Genomic DNA, 20,977 nt, shown 5'->3' on the forward strand with positions numbered 1-20,977 from the left:
ATCCAATTTTTTTTTGAAGTTCAGGTACTGGAATGATTAAAATAATCGTTGCAGCCCTAATCTGCATATAATTTGCATATACACAACAGTAAAGACCCAGAATGGATTAGTGGTATTTTGCTTGTTTGACAGACACAACTCTCGTTATTAGATTAGCTTTACGTGTGCTATCAAGTTTGCACATGTTTTTATCCACGCACAGCTTCAGTGAATCAGGCCCTTAGCAGCAAGGATAATTGTTTCCGTAATATCAATAACAATGTCATTTTCCAGAACATGCATTGGGAAACCTTAGCCTTTAAACAGAAGAGCAGAATCATCTTTTTTCTCTGTGCTGTGAAAATGGCCAGAGACTCGGGCGAAGCCGGAGCTGAAAGTCATCGGTTGTGTGAGGGCACGGTGATGAAATGCAGCAAAAGGTAAGTTTGAGTAAGAGACACAGATGGGCAGGAAAAGAGGGGGCGAGAGTGATGGAGAAGGGGGGGGGCGAGCTGTCAGCTTCCAACACCCTCCCTCCTTCCCTCAGCTCCTCCGATGTGTTGGCAGCGGCGTGCTCTGGTGAAAAGAGATTATCAAAGCCCGGCCCGAGGTTGCATGTATGGACGCCGCCATTACCTCTGACCATCTGACAAATAACTGCTCACTCAATCCAAACGCCCTCAACTTGCTCTGCTGTGATTTACAAGTAAAGACGTGCTAACTGCTCATTAACCTTATTTAGGTTAAGGCTTATTTATCACCCAGTAAAGTATTTATTCTTATCGCTTCTTTCCAACATTGCTACAAATAAATCTTCTGACATAAACATGCAATTCATGACATTATGAATGAGATGGGAATACTTATTAAATACCTTCACAATATGGCGCTTTGGCATCATCGGTAAGATCCTACCTACATGGCATTGTGCTGGTGTCATAAGGACGATCTGTGCACAGACTAACATGGCGTTCTGTCAGATTTCCAACACTGCCGTGGAGATTGCAATGAAAAAGAAAACCAAGAGGAGCCGACTAGCGACAAGATTCACTCAGAGTCTAATCATGCAGCAAATAGAGGCAAAAAGATTCCTCCTCTGCTGGCTGCAGTATGGATCCGCTCCAAGTAGAAGCGCTCATGGGAAACATCACGGTTCCGCCCCCGACGGTTCTTTTGGAGCTCTGTTTTACAGCAGACCCATGCTGATCAAGGGTGTTTTCCGTGCCTACTTTCTGACGCGGCGTTGTCTTAGTGTTGGCTTCAGTTGGGAAGGACACCCGTTGAAAGATCGCCTTTGTTTTTTGTGGCATAGCTCGCCGTTTTCTACGGAGACCGCCTCTCTTGTCGTAGCTACACACTTTCCGGCTCTCAAACGACAACCATAGATGGGTGCTGCTCTCTCGACGCCCGCCAGCCCCTCCGATGAGACCTCATGTCGTCCCATATCCTGCCAATTTGTCTTCAAATACCATTTGAGTTTTGGGGGGTTTCACGTGAGGCGTTTGAGGGAAAGGAGCAGCAGCCAGCTTCATCTCCAAGTGTGTTTGTTGGCTCTGCACTCATCACAACCACATTAGCACATTAGCAGAGCAGAGACATTAAGGGGAATTTTGCCCATCATTCACAATCCTCAGCTAATTCCTGCAACTATTACACGTTATCATCAGTTTACGTGTTAAGCATGATCACAGCATGTATATCAAACGATGCAACTTTGTTTGCTAGCTCATATTAACTACTTTACTTGTGTTGTAATGCACAGAAAAGGGGAAAAATATCTGTTCATGTTTCATGTAATGGTAATGGTAATGGTAATGGTAATGGTAATGGTAATGGTAATGGTAATGGTAATGGTAATGGTAATGGTAATGGTTTTATTTCATTTGAACATGCATCAGATTACAATTGAGTGCATCCCATAATCAGTTCCCAGTTCCACATGTCCAAAAGGAGTAGGAAGAAGCAAAGCTTATTAAATCCTACCCCTCCATCTGGTACTTTTACAATCACTAACTGTTACATTTGTTCACTTCCTGCTTTCCTAACATAGTTTAAGTTTTGTTTTTACCGAAGTACAAGGTGATATGATCATACAATGACATAATATAAGGATTGTGAATGTTGGGCAAAATTCCCCCAAAAAGTGCAGTTCCCCTTTCGTTACAATTGTCCACTTCGTGCTTTCCTAATATAGTTTACGTTTTATTTTTTTGTTTTTTCGTTTTTTTTTACGTCCCGAAGTACAAGGTGATATGATCATACAATGACATAATATAAGGATTGTGAATGATAGGCAAAATTCCCCCAAAAAGTGCAGTTCCCCTTTCGTTACAATTGTTCACTTCCTGCTTTCCTAATATAGTTTACGGTTTTTTTATATTTTAAAATTTTTAGTACCGAAGTACGAGGTGATATGATCATACAATGACATAACATAAGGAATGTGAATGATGGGCAAAATTCCCCCAAAAAGTGCAGTTCCCCTTTCGTTACATTTGTTCACTTCCTGCTTTCCTAATATAGTTTAAGTATTTTTTTGTTTTTTGTTTTTTTTTACGTACCGAAGTACAAGGTGATATGATCATACAATGACATAATATAAGGATTGTGAATGATCGGCAGAATTCCCCCAAAAAGTGCAGTTCCCCTTTCGTTACATTTGTTCACTTCCTGCTTTCCTAATATTGTTTAAGTTTTTTTTTCTAAATTTTTTTTTATGTTCCGAAGTACGAGGTGATATGATCATACAATGACATAACATAAGGAATGTGAATGATGGGCAAAATTCCCCCAAAAAGTGCAGTTCCCCTTTCGCTCAAGTATTAATTGTGTGTCACGTTCTTTTAAAGCGGCCCCCGGTGCTTGCTGGCGTATGTGAAAACCCAAGAGAAAGGCCAAGGCAGACTAATGAACTTCACTCAGCATTCATACTCACTGCGATGTGTAACCTTTACAAAACCTCGCTTAGTCATCTGTCTGCAAACAGACATGTTGAAATTCCCATTTAATGTCACCAAGCATATTATCAAAACTCCCATCCCACCTTCATCTTCTCTTTTTCGTTTCCCGCTTTACTGACGTATTTTCATGCAGGGCGGCTGCAGCACGTTGTGCTGGTAAATCGATAAAACAGTGTCCCCTATAAGAGACCTTTGTGTTTTCCTTCCATCGATCCTGTCACGGCAGATACATTGACTAGCAAGGCAGGCGATTACCCTCAGTGATGCAAACGGGGGATCCATACAGATGATGACAGGTGCCAGGCATCAGCTGTGGATAATTGTGCTACAGAAACAGGGAATTGTTCATCTCTCTTTCGTGGCATCCAATCAGCTGACTGTGATTGGGTCATGGAAAGTGTAGTGGTGCAGGGTGCGCCCTGTGGTCACCCTTTCACCTTGTTGGCAGTCATGTACTGTAGGATGCTGCCTTTGCTTTGGTCCATAGACGTTGTTTCTAAGCAGTTTTGGGTTTTTTTTTTTGCTGACATAGACAGTTTTATAAGCTAAATGAGGCGGCTCTTCTCTCAAGATGAAATACTGTCATTTAAACGTTTTTCACCACATACTATTTAGGAGAAAATACAATATGTTACATTTGAATTAACTATTTTTATTAATATTACCATTACCACATTACCATTACCATGGTAGCCATTATGTCATTGTATGGTCATGTCACCTTGTACTTTGGTACAAGGTGCATTATTAAAAAAAAACAAAAAAACCCAAACTGTATTATGGAAAGCAGGAAGTGAACAAATGTAACAGTTAGTGATTGTAAAAGTACCAGATGGGGGGGTAGGATTTAATAAACTTTGCTTCTTCCTACTCCTTTTGGACATGTGGAACTGGGAACTGATTTTGGGATGCATTCAATTGTAATCTGATGCATGTTCAAATGAAATTAAACCATTACCATTACCATTACCATTACCATTACCATTACCATATATTTTTCATTAACATGGGTATCATGGAATGTTTGCAAGCTTTGAATACACAAACCCCCGCAGCTCTGAAAACTGCATTTTGACTATGTTATGTGTTTAACAGTTACATTTGAATAACTGGTACCTTTCCCCTGTCAGCCCTTTAAGTGTGCGGATGCCTCCTAAGTCTTAAACATATGTCACCGTATGAAATCACTGAATGAACGGCTACCATCTCCGACCTTGAAGGTGGTATCCCTCCTATCCGAATTACAATTTTTCTTCACCCTCTAAAAAATAAGAACACCACCCCTGGTTATCAGTAGTGATTTCAGAGAACAGAATAACAAGGACTTGGTTGTCTAGTTGTCTGTCTGCAGATAACAAGTCAAATCGGACATGAGGGGTATGATTTGTAGCTTTTATAATGTACGATACACTGCATAGTAGTAAAATATCACCATAGTTGATGTGAAAACTGAATGACAATGTTTGGGGAAAACTTCAACGTGGCTACTATGAATGATAATACATTAATATGGCGGCATTATTAGTGGCATTATTGGAAGCACACATTAAAGGGGACCTATTATGCTTTTTCCACTTTTCTGACCAATACCTGTAGTTAGAATGTTGTATTCATCGTTTCAGATAATGAGGTTTGCGCATTTGGAAGTGAGCCCTAAAAGAACCTTTGGATGGTTCTGCACACGTTTTTTTCCAGCACCGAGTTTTACTTAGATCAGTGCGATCCGGATTTCCTTTTGTGGGCTGCAGAAGGCCGACCTACATCCGGAAGTCCTCTGGAACTCTTGGGACAGTGACCAATCACAGCGGAGTGGGCGTACCTAGAGGAGGGGTGATGTTGGAGTAAATTTTACAGACCTTTTGGGTTGGAAGCAGGAAGTGCATGGAAACAGGTGCAGAATCCGGATGATCTAGAAAGCTTTCTGTGAAGGTTATTGTGTGTGGCTGCTCTATAGGAGTCCAAAATGTAATACAAAGTGTGGAAAATGAGCATAATAGGTCATAATAGTCACACATTGCAATCCAGCCTGCCTTGGAGTTGTTGGCTGTATTTAGTTAGTAAGTAGGTCTATGTAAGTAAGTTAGATAGATAGATGCAAAACATGAGCTTTTTTTCAAGTCATTCAAAAAGTTGTACATAATAACTCCATAATTTGTGCGCTTCTCTCCCTCGAGTTAAACCCTTTCAAATCACAACCAATTTATTTGAACAAGTGGTTTGCATTTCTGGCTAATAATCCAAAGTGATAATGATTGGAATGAGAAACCACAATCACGAAAAATCAATCTAAATCCCATTTGACAGAAAATGATTAGCAATGGTAACTATAGCACATTAGCAGTCAGAGAAACGTACAAAGGTGTGTTAGATTGTAATCACATGGCGTTTCATTGTGTTACTGGAGAGTTTTCATTCTCACGTATCAGCTCTTCCGCAGTCAATGTTTGCCATTTTTATTACCCTCAGGTCAAAGCAGTGATTGGAAAGCACGCACTAATAACATGAATGTCAGTCATGTGGGGTGGGGGTCCCCAGGGGAGGAGAAATGCTATCAATGGGGGTACATTCCGAGAACAAAGTGAAAGGACATCAGCGTCTTACGTGCGTCCCTGCAGGAAAAGCTGTTGATGCAGTTTCAGCTAAGCCATCTCAGACCCAAATAGATGGGTCTTATTTACTCATTCAAATGCAAAACACTTGTGTTGCTACATTGCACCCCACCGTGGATCAATCCGTTAGCAGCCGATACACAGTCATGCGACATTGGTTTATTTTTTATTTTGGAGGGGGTTGATGGGGGTGTAACGTGAAAGACATTGAGTAATCTTAAGCTTGAGATTCATCTGCTTCTCGATTTGTCCGCTTTGTGCGCCTGACCCGCTTTGCATTGTGGGTCAAAGCTATAACTCACACTTTGCAAGTTGAAGTGATCCCATCAGCTCGCTGTTGTGTCCTCATTCCCGTTTTTCCATCCCCCCCCCCAGTGTCCGACTTCTTATGATGACTGTAACACAAATGGATGTTTTTCCTACGGTGCTTTGATTAGACCGCGTGATGAGTTACTGCTCTTCGTTCGAGAGAAATTGATGTTTCGGAATCCAGCTGTCTGCTGGGAGGTGAACATTTGATCCCGGACCTTCTAATAAATGGCTGTTTGTGCGTCCACCTCCATATTTAGCCATCACTAGAAGTGGACGTAAGAGAGATGGATGGATGCCTTTACTGACAGCCTTGATTGAAAAATTGTCAGTAAGTGCCAGCATGTGACAAAATATCCATCAGGATTCAATATCGCCTCCTGTAAATGTGAAAACATGGGGTCGACATATTTTTTGCTCAAGGTTGATTTGTTTTTTTTTTTTCTTTTGTTATTTATTAAACGCTCAAATGCACCACACAAGCACCTTTCTTCGAGCTGCAGCAAACCAAAAGGCCAAGCCTTTTCTTGGCTTCTCTAATCAGTCAAAACACTAAAGTAGGTTCCATACCAGGGGTGGGCAAACTACGGCCCGGGGGCCACATCCGGCCCGCCAAGTGTTTGAATACGGCCAATCTTTCCAAAGTATTTCATTTAAACTCAACATACAACCTGGCATCATGGCCTGAGCCAACCTTTTGATGGTTTTATCAGTTTCATTTTTTGACATGGTCTGTTGTTTACAAAGTGCTCCTGAAAAAAGGGACACAAGCACATAATAATAATAATAATAATAATAATTATTATTATTATTATTGTTAGATTATTATAATATTATATTATATTATGATTATTATAATTATTATTAGAACTATTATGGTTATATATTATTATTATGGTTATTAATGCTAATTATTATATTAATTATATATAATATTATTGTTATATTTGCATATTTTACATAATAATAATATAATAATTATTATTTTAATTTTATTGTAATATTATAATATTTTATTATTTTTAAAATATTTAAATATAAATATAAAATAATAAATAATAATAGCAGATTGCATGACAAGTGCAGAACCCGATCCTTCTAATCAGAAATTTGGCCAGCCGTCGTCTCTGTGGGGAAAAGCCGACATCATCTTCCTCCTACTCATTGGTCGCGGTTTGGTTCATCGTCGTTCAGGAGACGATGAGATAAGCGTCTACTCTTAAAACCGTACCACAATAGGAGCACATGATCTAGGGGTGTCATGGAAGATTTGACGATTCGATTCAAAGGAGTCATATTTTGGCTATTAACATCACAGTCCAATGATACGAAAATGTGATGACTAAATGTTACTGACATTAGTTTTCTTATAAATAGCATTTCATATACAAATAATAAATAATACAAATAATACAATTTGTCTTAATAATGAAGTGAAAATGGTATGCATTTACTTGAATTAGAAGACTTCTTCTAATGCTGGGAGTCCACTGGGCCGGCACCAGTCGGTGCCAGTTCACGCCAAAGATTATGTGATTGGCACGAGCCACAGCGAGCCACAGCGAGCCACAGCGAGCCACAGCGAGCCACAGCGAGCCACAGCGAGCCACAGCGAGCCACAGCGAGCCACAGCGAGCCACAGCGAGCCACAGCGAGCCACTACGCGCCAATCGCGCCATAGAAAAAGGATAGCTGGATTATTACACTGATATACATATAAAATATATGATCATTTGTATTATGTTTGTGAAATTTTTGATGATTGTGAATATTTATTATGTATTTATGACTATGGAAAAAATCCAACAAATACAAATCTAACATCCTTGGAAAATAGAGCCAAAAGGCACAGCAAGTTTAGAGTTTAAAAAGCAATAAAAGAACAAAAGCTACAATTAAGAGTTTTCTCTACTGTTCAGAAAAAAAATGTTTTGTTGCATATTTCTGACAGTTTGATTGATGTCGGCTTTTGCAGAAGGAGATCATTTGGGCTATTTACATGTAGACTGCTGAGTTGGCAGTATCATCAGATGGTTGAGTGTGATAAATGAGGATGATTAAAAAGCCGTTGTTAAGGAGGACAGCAATGTTAACACATCCGTTCACAAAAGGTGAGGAGAGGAGAAAAAGTCTATTCTTGGCCTTGGAAGTGCTATTGAATTCCTTGTTAGGAATCCTGTACATCTTAACGCAAAGTCTTCTAAATGGGAACTAATGAATTCATCCGTTCTAGGGTTGCCATCACAACTGCACAAGCAAAAACTTAACTTGGAGTTAATGCTTTTCTATTCCCAGTGGGCTGAAGTCTCGTGATGTGATGTGATGTGACTTCCATGCACTGGATCACAATTGCACATTTTATAAATAATAATCATATATAATAGTCAGTATAATAAATAATAAGTACAAATAGACATAACAGAACAAGTTCATCAACTGCTTGTATTGTTTCTTGAAGCGACTCATCCTGGTGCATTGTTTGAGATCCTTACTCAATTAAGTTCATAATTTGATTCCACATACTGAAATGCTGTGGGAGTTTAGCCTTGTTCTTGTTTGACAGGGGACCTAATCCTACTTATTAATAGATTTGCCCTACCTATTATTGAATAATTGCTCAATTATTGTAGATAATTGTGGTAATAAGGAAACTAATCTGTAATTTCTGAATTTATATTTTTGGAAAATCTGAACTACTTTAGCATTTTTTTTTTAAATAAGGAAATGTACCAGTCTAGAATGACCAATTAGTAGTATAGCTGAGTAACAATAGCCACTTATACATTGACCCAAATATTCCTCACAGCTAGGAGACCAGGGTTCAATTCCACCCTCGGCCATCTCTGTGTGGAGTTTGCATGTTCTTCTCCGGGTACTCCGGTTTCCTCCCACATTCCAAAAACATGCTAGGTTAATTAGCGACTCCAAATTGTCCATAGGTATGAATGTGAGTGTGAATGGTTGTTTGTCTATATGTGCCCTGGGATTGGCTGGCCACCAGTCCAGGGTGTACCCCGCCTCTCGCCTGAAGTCAGCTGGGATAGGCTCCAGCACCCCCCGCGACCCTCGTGTGGAAAAAGCGGTAGAAAATGAATGAATGAATGATACACCTCGTTCCGAATCCGAATGCCAATCCGAATGAACATATAATCGGATTCACAGGGGTGGAATATTCCTTTCCGAAAAACGATTAAGATATCATGTATCCACTCAAACGGAAAGTTGTCAAGTCCATCCAATACGGAGTTATTCCAACAAGTGAAAAAAAACTCGGGGAAGTTGGTATGACGTGATGTTGATGTTTACGTTTTACTGGGCATGCCCCATTGATTGATCTGTTTGATTATAACGGCGCATGTAGACCAGAGATTGGAATATTCCTTTCCATGTATACCATTGTTTTCATAAAAGTCATTCGGAAAGGAAAAACCCCTCATGTAAACGTGGCTAGTGAGTCCCTTCCCTTTGTAGTGTGATCCCATCTCTTGTTAAAGACCGATCTCAGGAGACATGTTGTATTTAGTGAATGTATAGGAGACTGTAAGGCTTGTCTTTATAACAAGCAGCAAAGACAAGTCGCTTCAATAACGCTCCAGTGATGTAAGGAGGATGTGACAACGCAGCCGCACGCGCCTCAGTAAACATTCCACATATTTACAACAGGAAAACATTAATTGATAATTTCATTTGCATCCCAGTTTGTCAGCCCGTCCTCTGCCTGTTCTACTGGGAGCTGCAAAGCACACAATGAATTTATATTCAAATGTTATATTAATACACGTGCAGTGCCCATACTTACACTGTCAAACATGAGCTGCAACTCATTTTTCTTTTTTTTTTATTTTGGAAATTCCTCTTTATTCAATATACCGTATTGAGCCACAAGGGGACTTTATTATTTATTATTCATTCAATTTCTACCGCTTATCCTCACGAGGGTCGTGGGGGTGCTGGAGCCTATCCCAGCTGTCTCCGGGCGAGAGTGTATACAGTGTAGATTCTCCCGTATCGTTAAAAATCATTCAAAAATCTTTACATCAATTGATTGTGTGCCAAGACAAGAATGCTAGCATGTCAGCTAGCTAGCTTAGTTTATTCATTCATTCATTTTCTACCGCTTAACCTCACGAGGGTTGCGGGGGGTGCTGGACCCTAGAGGCGGGGTACACCCTGCACTGGTGGCCAGCCAATCACAGGGCACATATAGACAAACAACCATTCACACTCACATTCATAACGATGGACAATTTGGAGTGGCTAATTAACCTAGCATGTTTTTGGAATGTGGGAGGAAACCGGAGTACCCGGAGAAAACCCGGGAATGCACAGGGAGAACATGCAAACTCCACACAGAGATCGTCAAGGGTGGAATTGAACTCGGGTCTCCTAGCTGTGAGGCCTGCGGGCTAACCACTCAACCACCATGCAGCCCGGGGCTTTATTAGAGAGGTGTTAAAATATTGCAACACTTCCATAGAAAGATAGATAGAAACTGTAATGTTTTCATTTGTACAGATGGTAATATACAGCGCAATATTATATCATATTATATTACATAACGGAGCATGCTGAAAACCATGGTAACCATGGTGATAGAGCATGCCCTGGTATAGCTCCACCCACTTTTTTCACCCTGAGTGCTGTTGCCAAGCAACCAAGGGGGACTCCAGGAAGTGCCTGCCAAGAAGCAGCCGAATGCTTGAGCCCACATTTGTCAAAACGCCAAGGTGAAATATCTTCAGGCACAAGCTAGAAATGACCCTTTCTTCTCGTCTTCTAGATCCCGCAGATCAGCTACGCGTCCACCGCACCCGAGCTGAGTGACGACCGACGCTATGACTTCTTCTCAAGAGTGGTTCCTCCAGACTCCTTTCAGGCCCAGGCCATGGTGGACATCATTCGAGCGCTGGGTTGGAGCTACGTCTCCACCGTTGCCTCGGAAGGCAGCTATGGAGAAAAAGGAGTGGAGGCCTTCACGCAACTCTCCAAAGAAGCAGGTTCGTCAAGTCAAGAGTCCTTGTCGTAAATGTTGTGTTTTCTTTGCTTAAACAAATGTGTGTGATTTAAAACATGTTTGGCCTTTTCCACCCAGTGGAAAATATGTTTTGCATTTCCAATCCGTCTTAACTTTCCTTGTTTTGGATAAATGAATTATTGATGTTTGGCAACTTCTGCCTCGGCTCCTCCGTGAGCCGCAGAGTGTTGCTGGAGATAGACAAGAAAAGTGCTTTGTGGAGAAAATATCACAATAATGAGCATTGCTTTAAAAGAAAAAAAGAATGTAACCTTTTTAGCATTTTACAACCACATAAGCACACTAGGAATTGTGTGAACGTGTCTGATTTGTTTTCTTTGGACAACCCAGAAGAGAGAATTTGGCATAAGCTTTGTGTAACAGTGTTCCCTTTCTGTTCCGCTCATCCTCATCCTTTTTTTTTTTTTTTTCCTTTTGTGCATCCCAGCTACTGAGGGTGCTCAGCGCTGAGAATGGTAATGATAGTCAGTCATCTTGGTGCTCAGCCAGTACAAACCACTTTGGTTGCTTGTATGAGGCTGCAGGCCTTCAGATATTTATTTCCTTTCAGAAATGAATCCGTCCCCTTTTGGCGAGGGTCTCCTTTCTCCAAGACACCGTAGAATCACATACAACCAAAAGCCCTGATTGCTTTCTAAATAAGCTGCAAGAATAGACCTGGGGGGAAATTAAGGATATCATTTGAAGGTAATGTGATGTAATTCACAATACACCCAAGAACAAAGCTGAGCTCCAAATTCCCACCTATGGTCACCGGCTTCAAGCGGGGAATGACTTAACAAATGCAAGCGGACAAATGAGCCGTATCTACGAATACGGCAATCTTCCATTTATACAGATTTCTCAAAACAAAACCATAGAGTCCAGTGATAGGAACCGCAGAGTCACCGTACACATTGTTATCATATTTTGTCAATTGGTAATAATAATAAACATAATGGCAATTGGCCAACACAAGCAACAATTGCTAGATGCATTTAGCATCAGAAATAAAGTAATTACAAAATGTTTACATGATGTACAATCATGAAGACGATGACAAAACGTGCTCGTTTTGAGGTTCATGGCTGGTGAGGCGCTGATTCTTTTGGACTTCGGGTTTCCGTTCCCATGTATGAAGCTGCTAACTCAGATTCATTCATTCGGGGGTGCTGGAGCCTATCCCAGCTGTCTTCGGGCGGGAGGCGGGGTACACCCTGGACTGGTGGCCAGCCAATCACAGGGCACATATAGACAAACAACCATTCACACTCACATTCATACCTATGGACAATTTGGAGTCACAAAAGTGATTAATCATGATTAGTTAATTTTAAAACTGTGATTAATCTGATAAAATTTTACATCTTTTTACAGCCCTTGTTTTTTTTTTATCCATAATACCATAACCATAATACCATTTATTCATTCATTTTCTTATTCTCACGAGGGTCGCGGGGGTGCTGGAGCCTATCCCAGCTGTCTTCAGGCGAGAGGCGGGGTACACCCTGGGCTGGTGGCCAGCCAATCACAGGGCACATGTAGACAAACAACCATTCACACTCACATTCATACCTATGGACAATTCGGAATTAGCCAATTAACCTAGCATGTTTTTGGAATGTGGGAGGAAACCGGAGTACCCGGAGAAAACCTGGGAATGCATGGGGAGAACATGCAAACTAGGTTAGGTTAATTGGCCACTCCAAATTGTCCATAGGTATGAATGTGAGTGTGAATGGTTGTTTGTCTATATGTGCCCTGGGATTGGCTGGCCACCAGTCCAGGGTGTACCCCGCCTCTGGCCCGAAGACAGCTGGTATTAGTAATGAAATATTCCTAGTGTATAAAAACAGAATGGATATTCATCCCCTTAATGATCGCGAATGTCCATCAATTCAAGTCCTGCTTTACAAGCCCACCAACAAGAGCACGTAGTCTGTTGCTCCTCACATCCACCTCTGTGCATCCCAATCCATTTGGTAAACCTACAGGGAGGGATCACTGACTCCTGCAGCACACTAATGTGCACAAACCTCAAAAATGGAAAAAGAAGTAATGAAACCCTGCAGGCACTGATCTGCAGTCCAGCATGCATAAATATTTTAGCTGCGTGCATTCACATCCAGTGTGATCACTCATTAAAAGTTGAAGAAGCTGTTTGCGGCTGTGTAATATACATTGACTCGGAGCAAGAGGCAGCTGCACATAGTTAAAGTGTAGTCGGAGAAGTTCTCCTGATTTAAGGCTTGTTTTCAAAGTTTCATTTCACCCCAGATGCTGATAAACACAGCTTCTTCCAGTTTGATTTCTCAGCACATTTCTTCTGGAGTTTTTTTCAAACACATTTACACGGAGCAATAAACAAAGTGTTATTATGGAGAGTCTTTAACAGCAATGGTGGGAGAATTGAATAATAGTGTGGTGGTAGACTCATCTTTGCTGCTAAGCACCAGTCACATTAGCATATTTCTTTCAAATCCAAATGGGAATTATTTGCTTTAAAGAAACCCTTCAAAGATCCCAAGGCATCTTATCTTTAATAAACACATTAATTATACAAGTGTATATCTCAGGATTCATTCACACAGTTTTGTACACCAAAGCTGAGTGAAATCAGTCGGAAAGCAAGTAAACATCCAAGTAAATGTTTATATTTATCAGTTATACATAAGAGGTAGCAGTGGGACTAAGTAGAGTGACGTACCGTATATTTGTGTCTTATGGCGCCGTTAAAACAGAGCAGCAAATATTGATTTTGTCGCTGTCCAGTAAAGAAAACCATTTATGTGCTGTTACACACTCTGGGCGTGTCACGGGGCAGATACGCCACGCCATCGGGGTGTGACCAGCGCACTTTTCAATTTTGACGAGCAGCACAGTCCGGCGCAGCGCACCCACGCCTCCATCCCTCCCACCGGCGCAAGTGACAAAAAGGGAGGAGAGAAAGCTTCAGAGGGTTTAACCCAGCCGAGTGTAATTTTAACCAATCAAATGGACGCCCCTCACAGGGCCCACTGGACGCCACATCAGAGCCGACAACGCGCGTGTACCATGCACCATGTAGACCACCTTTGTTCCTGACAGTCACATTAAACAAAGCAGCAGGCTAATCCAGGCCCCCGTGCTTGTGATCCCTCTCTGTAGTCGCCAAATAGGAGAGCCTTTGATGGTATATTGTCGGGATCTCCTCCTCATCCTCCTTGCATGTACGCCATCTTTTCACATCACGTCAAGAATAAAGATCGGGGTCAGCTCTATGCTAGCGCAGGGACATAGAGCAAGCGCTAACTAGAGAATGACTGCAAAGTCTTACATTTATTTATTTTAACTGCATGCAGATCACATTTTGGTCGCTGAAATAAATATTAAACTATGAATTGTGCTGTTTCTCGTAATATTAGTTTTAATAACTAGCAAGCGGTTCCCCTTTGCTAGAAATAAATATATAGTTATCGGCATGTGTAATAATACTGTATGTTTATGTCCACTGGATTTTTTTGTTAAAATTACGCCCGGAATCCAACTATTCATGACATTATTGTTAGCGTTTCCCAAATAATAATAATATAATAATATTATGGCACGCCCCCAAATGGGAAGTGAACTATAATCACACGCTATTCCCAGACAACACTTGACTAACTCGAAGGCATTGTTATTATTGCACCATCTTTGCAAGTTGATGTATGAGACCTTGAGATGTTTTCTGTGGCTGAAAATGTCAAAGGCATTAGTAGGATTCTCGCTTCACCACTTCAAGGAGAACCATCTTGCCGACTAATGCAATATGGCCGCCCATTTCCCCCAGCCCAGTCTAGAGTGATGGTCAGCTTGTATTGATCTTCTGTTTTTTTTTTTTTTTGCTATTCTATCTTCTGCCTGGTCGAGGCATTGTTCCAATGCGGACTTCCACTTTGGCTCCAGGTGAAACTGGCAGATATAGATCTTTGTCTTTTTCACTGCCAGTCCGGACATTTGAGGAAACCTTCCCACAAAACAGTGCAGTGGAATTGATTGTAGGAAGTGGCCAATCTTTACCAGGAGGGTAGTGTTAGTAAGCAGTCACAGCGGTATAGGGAGGAGGTTTGATACCTCGGAATGCCGTGTACAGTAGAGCGTGATATGTTCTGCATGACCCAGTGCCATTGACAAGCCTCACACTGGCAGAGGAACGGCATGCAGGAAATAGAAGAATGCAAAGAGCATCCGTGTCATCTGCATGTCAGCTCATTTTGATGTGTTTCAATTTATTCAGGATGTCTGGAGGAGAAAAAAAAATAGCCTTCTTTCGGTGTCAAGGTGATAAATATAATTTGAGCATTCAAGCTCCTGCGGAGATTTGGCTTTGCAGGGTGTTGAGTAGGCAAGTGGGAGGTCCAATCTATTGAGAGCCTTCAATTTTGATGGATATTTTAGTTTGCAAAGTAAATAGTGAAACTTCATTCTTTTTATTTTCATATCGAAGGGGAAGAGGAATTTTTCGGATGAATAATTGATCCAGGTTAATGCAATGCATGACCTATGGCACCACGGACAGATTAGCAGGGAATTTCCAAGCCTTTAGCCATCATGATCATCATGTTTCTGTATATTAATCAAATTGGGAGCAGAGGTTATGACACCCCAGTACATGTGCACCGTTGATACCAGGAGGGCCAGATGATCATAGTTACATGATTAAGGTCCAGTTAAATGTAGCCAACAGTTTCCATGGCAACAAACTGGATAATGATAAGGATGTTTGTGCATTTGGAAAAAAAAAAGTTTGGGATGGCTCTGAACGCTCGGTTTCAGAGTTTTTTTTTTCTAACACTGACTTCTTTATGTGGGCGTTCCCGCTTACAAGGTCTAGGTTTCACTGTGTTAGCACGGAGCTAACGCTAATGGCTTCCAGGAAATATTTGTGCAGGCTTTAACTTGACTAAAGAGGCAAGCATCAGAGTTTGTGAACGTGGGTGAAGCTGGTCTGTCCGCCAAAACTTTTGCTGAAGCCTGATGCCTTTTCATGTTGAAGAGTCAAAAACAACAATCTATGCTAACTGTGTTTATTTTTTGTAAGTAAGTGGTTGTCTGTGTAACATTATTAACATTATACAGTGTACATACACGGAGCATGCATGCAAATTACAAGGAAGAGCAAATAGCTTTTTCCACCACAATGGTGGAAAAAAAAAAACATTACCGACCACATTTCCACTACCGATGTTGTGTCAAGATTGTCTTTTTGGTTTATTAATTTATTACCAACTCCTATACTGACAAAATTAGAAAGTGGGGTTCGGCAGTAGTCCAGAAATCCTCGAGAGCGATTGGGATTGTGACCAATCACAATGGAGTGGGCATGCCTGGAGGCGGGCTGTGGGTGGAATAAATTAAAACAGACTGTTTTGGTAAGCCAAGGAAACACAGCTGGGATAGGTGCAGATTCTGGAAAATATAGAAAGCTTTCTGTGCGGCTTTCATGTGTAGCTGCTCTATAGGAGTCTACAACTCAATACGAAGGGCCGGAAAATGAGCATCATGGGTAGGGAGGAGCGAGTACACCATTATCTGTATCTGTATCTGTATGTATATATACATATATAGTTTGTGACTCAGTTAAATTAAAAAAAAATCATTAGTCTAGTCCTTTTGTCATTGTTGTTTTTGTAAAAGTAATGTTAAAATATTGTTTTGTCTCATTCCCCTGAAGCCGATATAATGTATCGTCTCATCTTGAGCCGAGTGTACCGTGACACGCCTATGAAAAGAAAGGAATAATACCTACGATTGGCATCAAAGATGCATCTCACTTTATCGCAGGGGGAAAAATAAAGCACTTCACACATTGGGCTTGTCTTCACACGGCTTGTTGAGGCTGGTACTTCTTTTGGAATAAGTGTATGAGTGCTAATGTATAATTACCATAAGTCTTGAAGGATCAAAATAATTCCACTGTTTCTGTAGCGAGCGACTTTCCAGTGACATATGGCCGATATGATAATCATAGATATCATAGATATTACGTCACAGCCTCACCAGGAAGACAAGGCCTTGATACAAAGCAGAGGCTGGGTTTTGTTTGTTTACAAAAGGTTCATATTTTAAAAAGTGATATTTTTAAGGTTTGTTTTTATGTTTTCCTCGATTGCAAAACATGTCAAGGAGGTCATCTGGGAATAAAGGAGGGATGTTCACCTATTCTTGATATTCGCTGTCTTATAGCTTATAGTTCATATTGTAAATCTCAAATTCTTTATATTTTATAGGATGTATATTATATACATCCTTTTACGTAAAAACCTGTAAAATTACATTTAATTCAGTTTTTGAGATGGTCTGGTTGGAGTCTAAAAGTTATGACTAAAATATGTCCATCATAAAGGGAATAAAATTTAATAAAATATCCTCATAAAAACGGGAAAACTGTAGATTTGTCATTTCCTTCATCTAAATCAGTGGTCTTCAGTGAAAACTAATTTTAATGCATGTTTATGCATTCTTTTCTACATTGAAGATCCGAACGTCAATTTGCCTTAATGTGCATCAAACAGACTAATTCATATGAATATTAAATGTAATGAAACCCTGCACATCACCCTACTGTTCCAACACAGTACAATTAACTTAGCGTCGACATTATGCTTAAACGGGACCTATTATGCTCATTTTTCGACCCTTTGTAGTGCGTTTTGGACTCCTATAGAGCAGCTACACACAATAACCAGCTCAGAAACCTTTTTAGATTTTGCTCATAATAAGGAGACACAAAACTGAAATGCTTTGAAAAGTTCCGGAAATCAACATTTTGAATGGAACATGGAAGATGTTCGTAAGCCGAAGCTGGACTGAAACGCTATGGAAATACTCTAAAACATAGAATGAAAGTAAGAGTATTGGTAATATCAAATTACTGTAAATGCGGGAATATTTACAAAAGTCATTTTCATGGTTGTGATCATGAAATAATGAAAGAAAGAAATCTGAGTTTTTTGTCTCGTCATTTCCCCAAGAGGACATTGACTTCTGTCTGATATAATCTGATTGAATGAGGAATGCATAAGCTGGAATTGAACCAGTTACCTTTGGGTTGGGAAGCACGTACTTCATCTCCCAAGTCACGCCAACATTGTTGACGCGACAAAGTGACATTTTTAAGTGACTTCTTACCAGCAGTGGGGCGCCATTTAAATTGTACATTCATTTCTAATGGGAAAACATTCACAGAAAATATGAAATTACACTACAGGAATATTTTTGAAACACCTGAGTAGGTAACACACCTGTCCTGAGCGAGCTGAACATTTTGATGTTGGATTTGTTTGAATTGGTTTGGAGATGGAGGAGTAGTCAGCAGACAAAAAATGAAGCGGAACAATAAGAAGGAGGAATAAATAGATAAAAATGGCCGACAACATATGCGTCTTTCAGCATTCACAAAATTACAAAATTGGACGGTACAAAAATTCATTAATTCATTTATTTTCTACCGCTTATCCTCACGAGGGTTATTGACACTGAGGTATTATGCCGAGGTTCTCATTGGGAGTGACCAGGATGGATAGGATCAGGAAGGAGTACATCAGAAGGACATTACATGTTAGAGGCCTTGGAGATAAAGTCCTTTAGGCCAGACTGAGATGGTTGGGACATGTCCAGAGGAGAGATAGTGAATATATTGGTAGAAGGATGCTGCGTTTAGAGCTGCCAGGTAGGAGGCGTAGAGAGGAGGTTTATGGATGTAGTGAAGGAGGACATGAGGGTAGGTGGTGTGAGCGATGGAGGATGATTGATTTGCTGTGACGACTCCTGAAGGGAAAAGCCGAAAGAGAAAGTTTTGTTTTGTTTCGAGAAAACGTCATCGTAATGAGGAAAAGCCATGCAGAAAATGGATGTTAGACTTGACAGGATCCGGAGTAAACAAGCTTTAGTTTATTCCCTTCCCATTCTTACATTAAGTTGTAACAACACAAAAAAAGCATGTGCCAGGTCGTAACGTACTACTGCAACTAGAACCTTAACACAAAGTGCTCGGCAGTGAGATGCCACGTGTCAAAGTCCCTTTGCAACGGCAACTTAAAAAAAAAAAAGTTGTCGCACGCTTGATGTTTTCCTTCCACCTCTCTGTGTGAAAACAGTGTCACGTAGAAGAAAACAAAGGAAGGAGTAAAGCTAGTAAGGATGACATTTCTCACATCACGCTCCTCAGCTAAGACAGACAGCACTCCTCTCCAGCCGTCGGTCTGGGCCCAGGACTCTCCTCCTTCTTTCTCCTTGCAGTGACAGGTGGAGGCGGTCTGACACACAACCCCGCTATTCAGCAAGTACAGCGACTACGCCACTTGAATTTTCATCAGGCCTGCCTCTCCGACTACTTGAGTGACTGACAGATGAGGTGTTCCGCAGCCATTCAATAATTTACAGTAGACACCGTCTTGCAACAGTTGGTCAGCAAGAGTCTCTGAAGACCAGATCCCGATCCTTCTAATCCTCATCAGTCCTTCCTGTGGTTTCTCTGTTGCATTATTGACCAATGCGAGCCATCATATACATTAGGTTCAAGGCTGTTATAGCACCATTACTCCTCACTGTACGGCAGAGGTAGGGAACCTATGGCTCGGGAGCCAGGTAGGGCTCTTTTGATGACTGTATCTGGCTCTCAAGCATTTCTTACCACAATAAAAAAATATTTTTTGCTAACATTTTAAAGTAAACCATCACAGAAATTACTGTTAAAAATAATATTCAAAATCAACAACTTTCTTATGCATTTTAATTCATCCATCTATATTGTGCTGCAATACGGCCAACCATATCTATCTTTCCTGATGATATTTTCCAGGTCAAACACCAAAACTTGATTATTACTGGGTAATGCTGTAGTCTACCTCGGTCATTGAGATGTCAAAAAAACATGTAAATGTAAACTTTCCTCCTTTAGTCAAATAGCTAAAGCTGCAGAACCAAGCCTTCTGACGAAGATGGCCAAAAGAATGAAATACGTCTACGGAGTACGGTGCAAAACTATGCAGCAGCAGAAGTTGTATTAATGGCAACAAGTATTTGAGTTATTATTAGACACTGCGCTGCTCACGAAAGTGTGCTGGCCACACCCCATTGGCGTGGGGTAGTGTGCCTGGTCTACGTAATTAGAGCCCATTATATCTAAAACTGTTGGTCTTACATAAAAATGCACACATTTTATTGCATTCAATGTTTAAAAAAAAATGTATATGGCTCTCACAGATACACATTTTAAAATATCTGGCCTTCATGGCTCTCTTCGCCAAAAAGGTTCCCGACCCCTGCTGTACGGTTTTGTCATTATGGAGTTCATGCTTTTTTATTAGACCCAAACTCTGAAAAAATGATCTTTTTTTTTTTTTAGCAAAGGAATGAATGGGTGAGATAGCTATCTGCAGACAGATTGCCGTCTGGAGGAAAGGTGCTGCTAATGTGCCAGAATCAGATGTAAAGTGCGTTGGGTGTCATAATATAAGCTTTCAGGCTGTAATCTCTTTGCAGAAGCTAAGCTTTGCGTCATCCCTGCGAGACCTACAACACTAACTTCACTGCTCAAATGGCACAGAGCTTGTTTCCGTTTAACAGGATACCGCAAGCCCTTAAGCAGGAGCCAAACCTATTGGCGGGCACCCTATGTTTAGGTTTAGTCCACTTGTGGGGGGGTAACAGCAGTCATCCCAAGTGTCTTCAGGCACTTAGAGAATCATTTCCCACATGCCCGCTGCTAATGTTTAGAAACAAGAAAGTGGGGAAAGACTTCAGCAATTGTCCTTTTTGTTATCTTGAGCTTGATGAAAAATGCCACCGTCCAAACCAGGACTGGAGATACATGATCTGCCAGGCAAAAACTGTTTGCATCAAAGTAATGAGCCAAAGGAGACTGGCAATTAGGAGTTTACTTCCATTTATCTGTCTACTCAGAGAAATGCAAACTGAGACGTCGTCGGGTAGGCTATTAAAAAGCTTGAGTGGGAGAAATTTTAATTGGTTTGGGTAAAGCTTTGCTGTTGCTGCTGACCAAGTGGAGGCTCGCTGTTAGACTCCCACAGGTGATCGCATTATTTGTTTCTTTAAAAGTTTCTATCGTTTTCATACATATA

The 20,977-nt window shown here is 40.8% G+C and overlaps 1 protein-coding gene across 3 annotated transcripts in view; it reads left to right on the top strand.

The window, feature by feature from the left end:
• The window catches only part of LOC131104027 (metabotropic glutamate receptor 7-like), a 130,731-nt gene that overhangs the window by 71,430 nt on the left and 38,324 nt on the right, over positions 1-20,977 (top strand). For all 3 annotated transcript variants that reach the window (XM_058050721.2, XM_078796808.1, XM_058050716.2), the window contains one exon: positions 10,638-10,854. In XM_058050721.2, the coding sequence (XP_057906704.2) occupies positions 10,743-10,854 (112 nt within the window). In that variant the 5' untranslated portion in view covers positions 10,638-10,742. The remainder of the gene's footprint in view (positions 1-10,637; positions 10,855-20,977) is intronic.

The sequence above is a fragment of the Doryrhamphus excisus genome, linkage group LG15 (assembly GCF_037039965.1).
Source record: "Doryrhamphus excisus strain RoL-2023G ecotype Guam linkage group LG15, RoL_Dexc_Guam_v1.1, whole genome shotgun sequence".
NCBI classification, from domain to species: Eukaryota; Metazoa; Chordata; class Actinopteri; order Syngnathiformes; family Syngnathidae; genus Doryrhamphus; species Doryrhamphus excisus.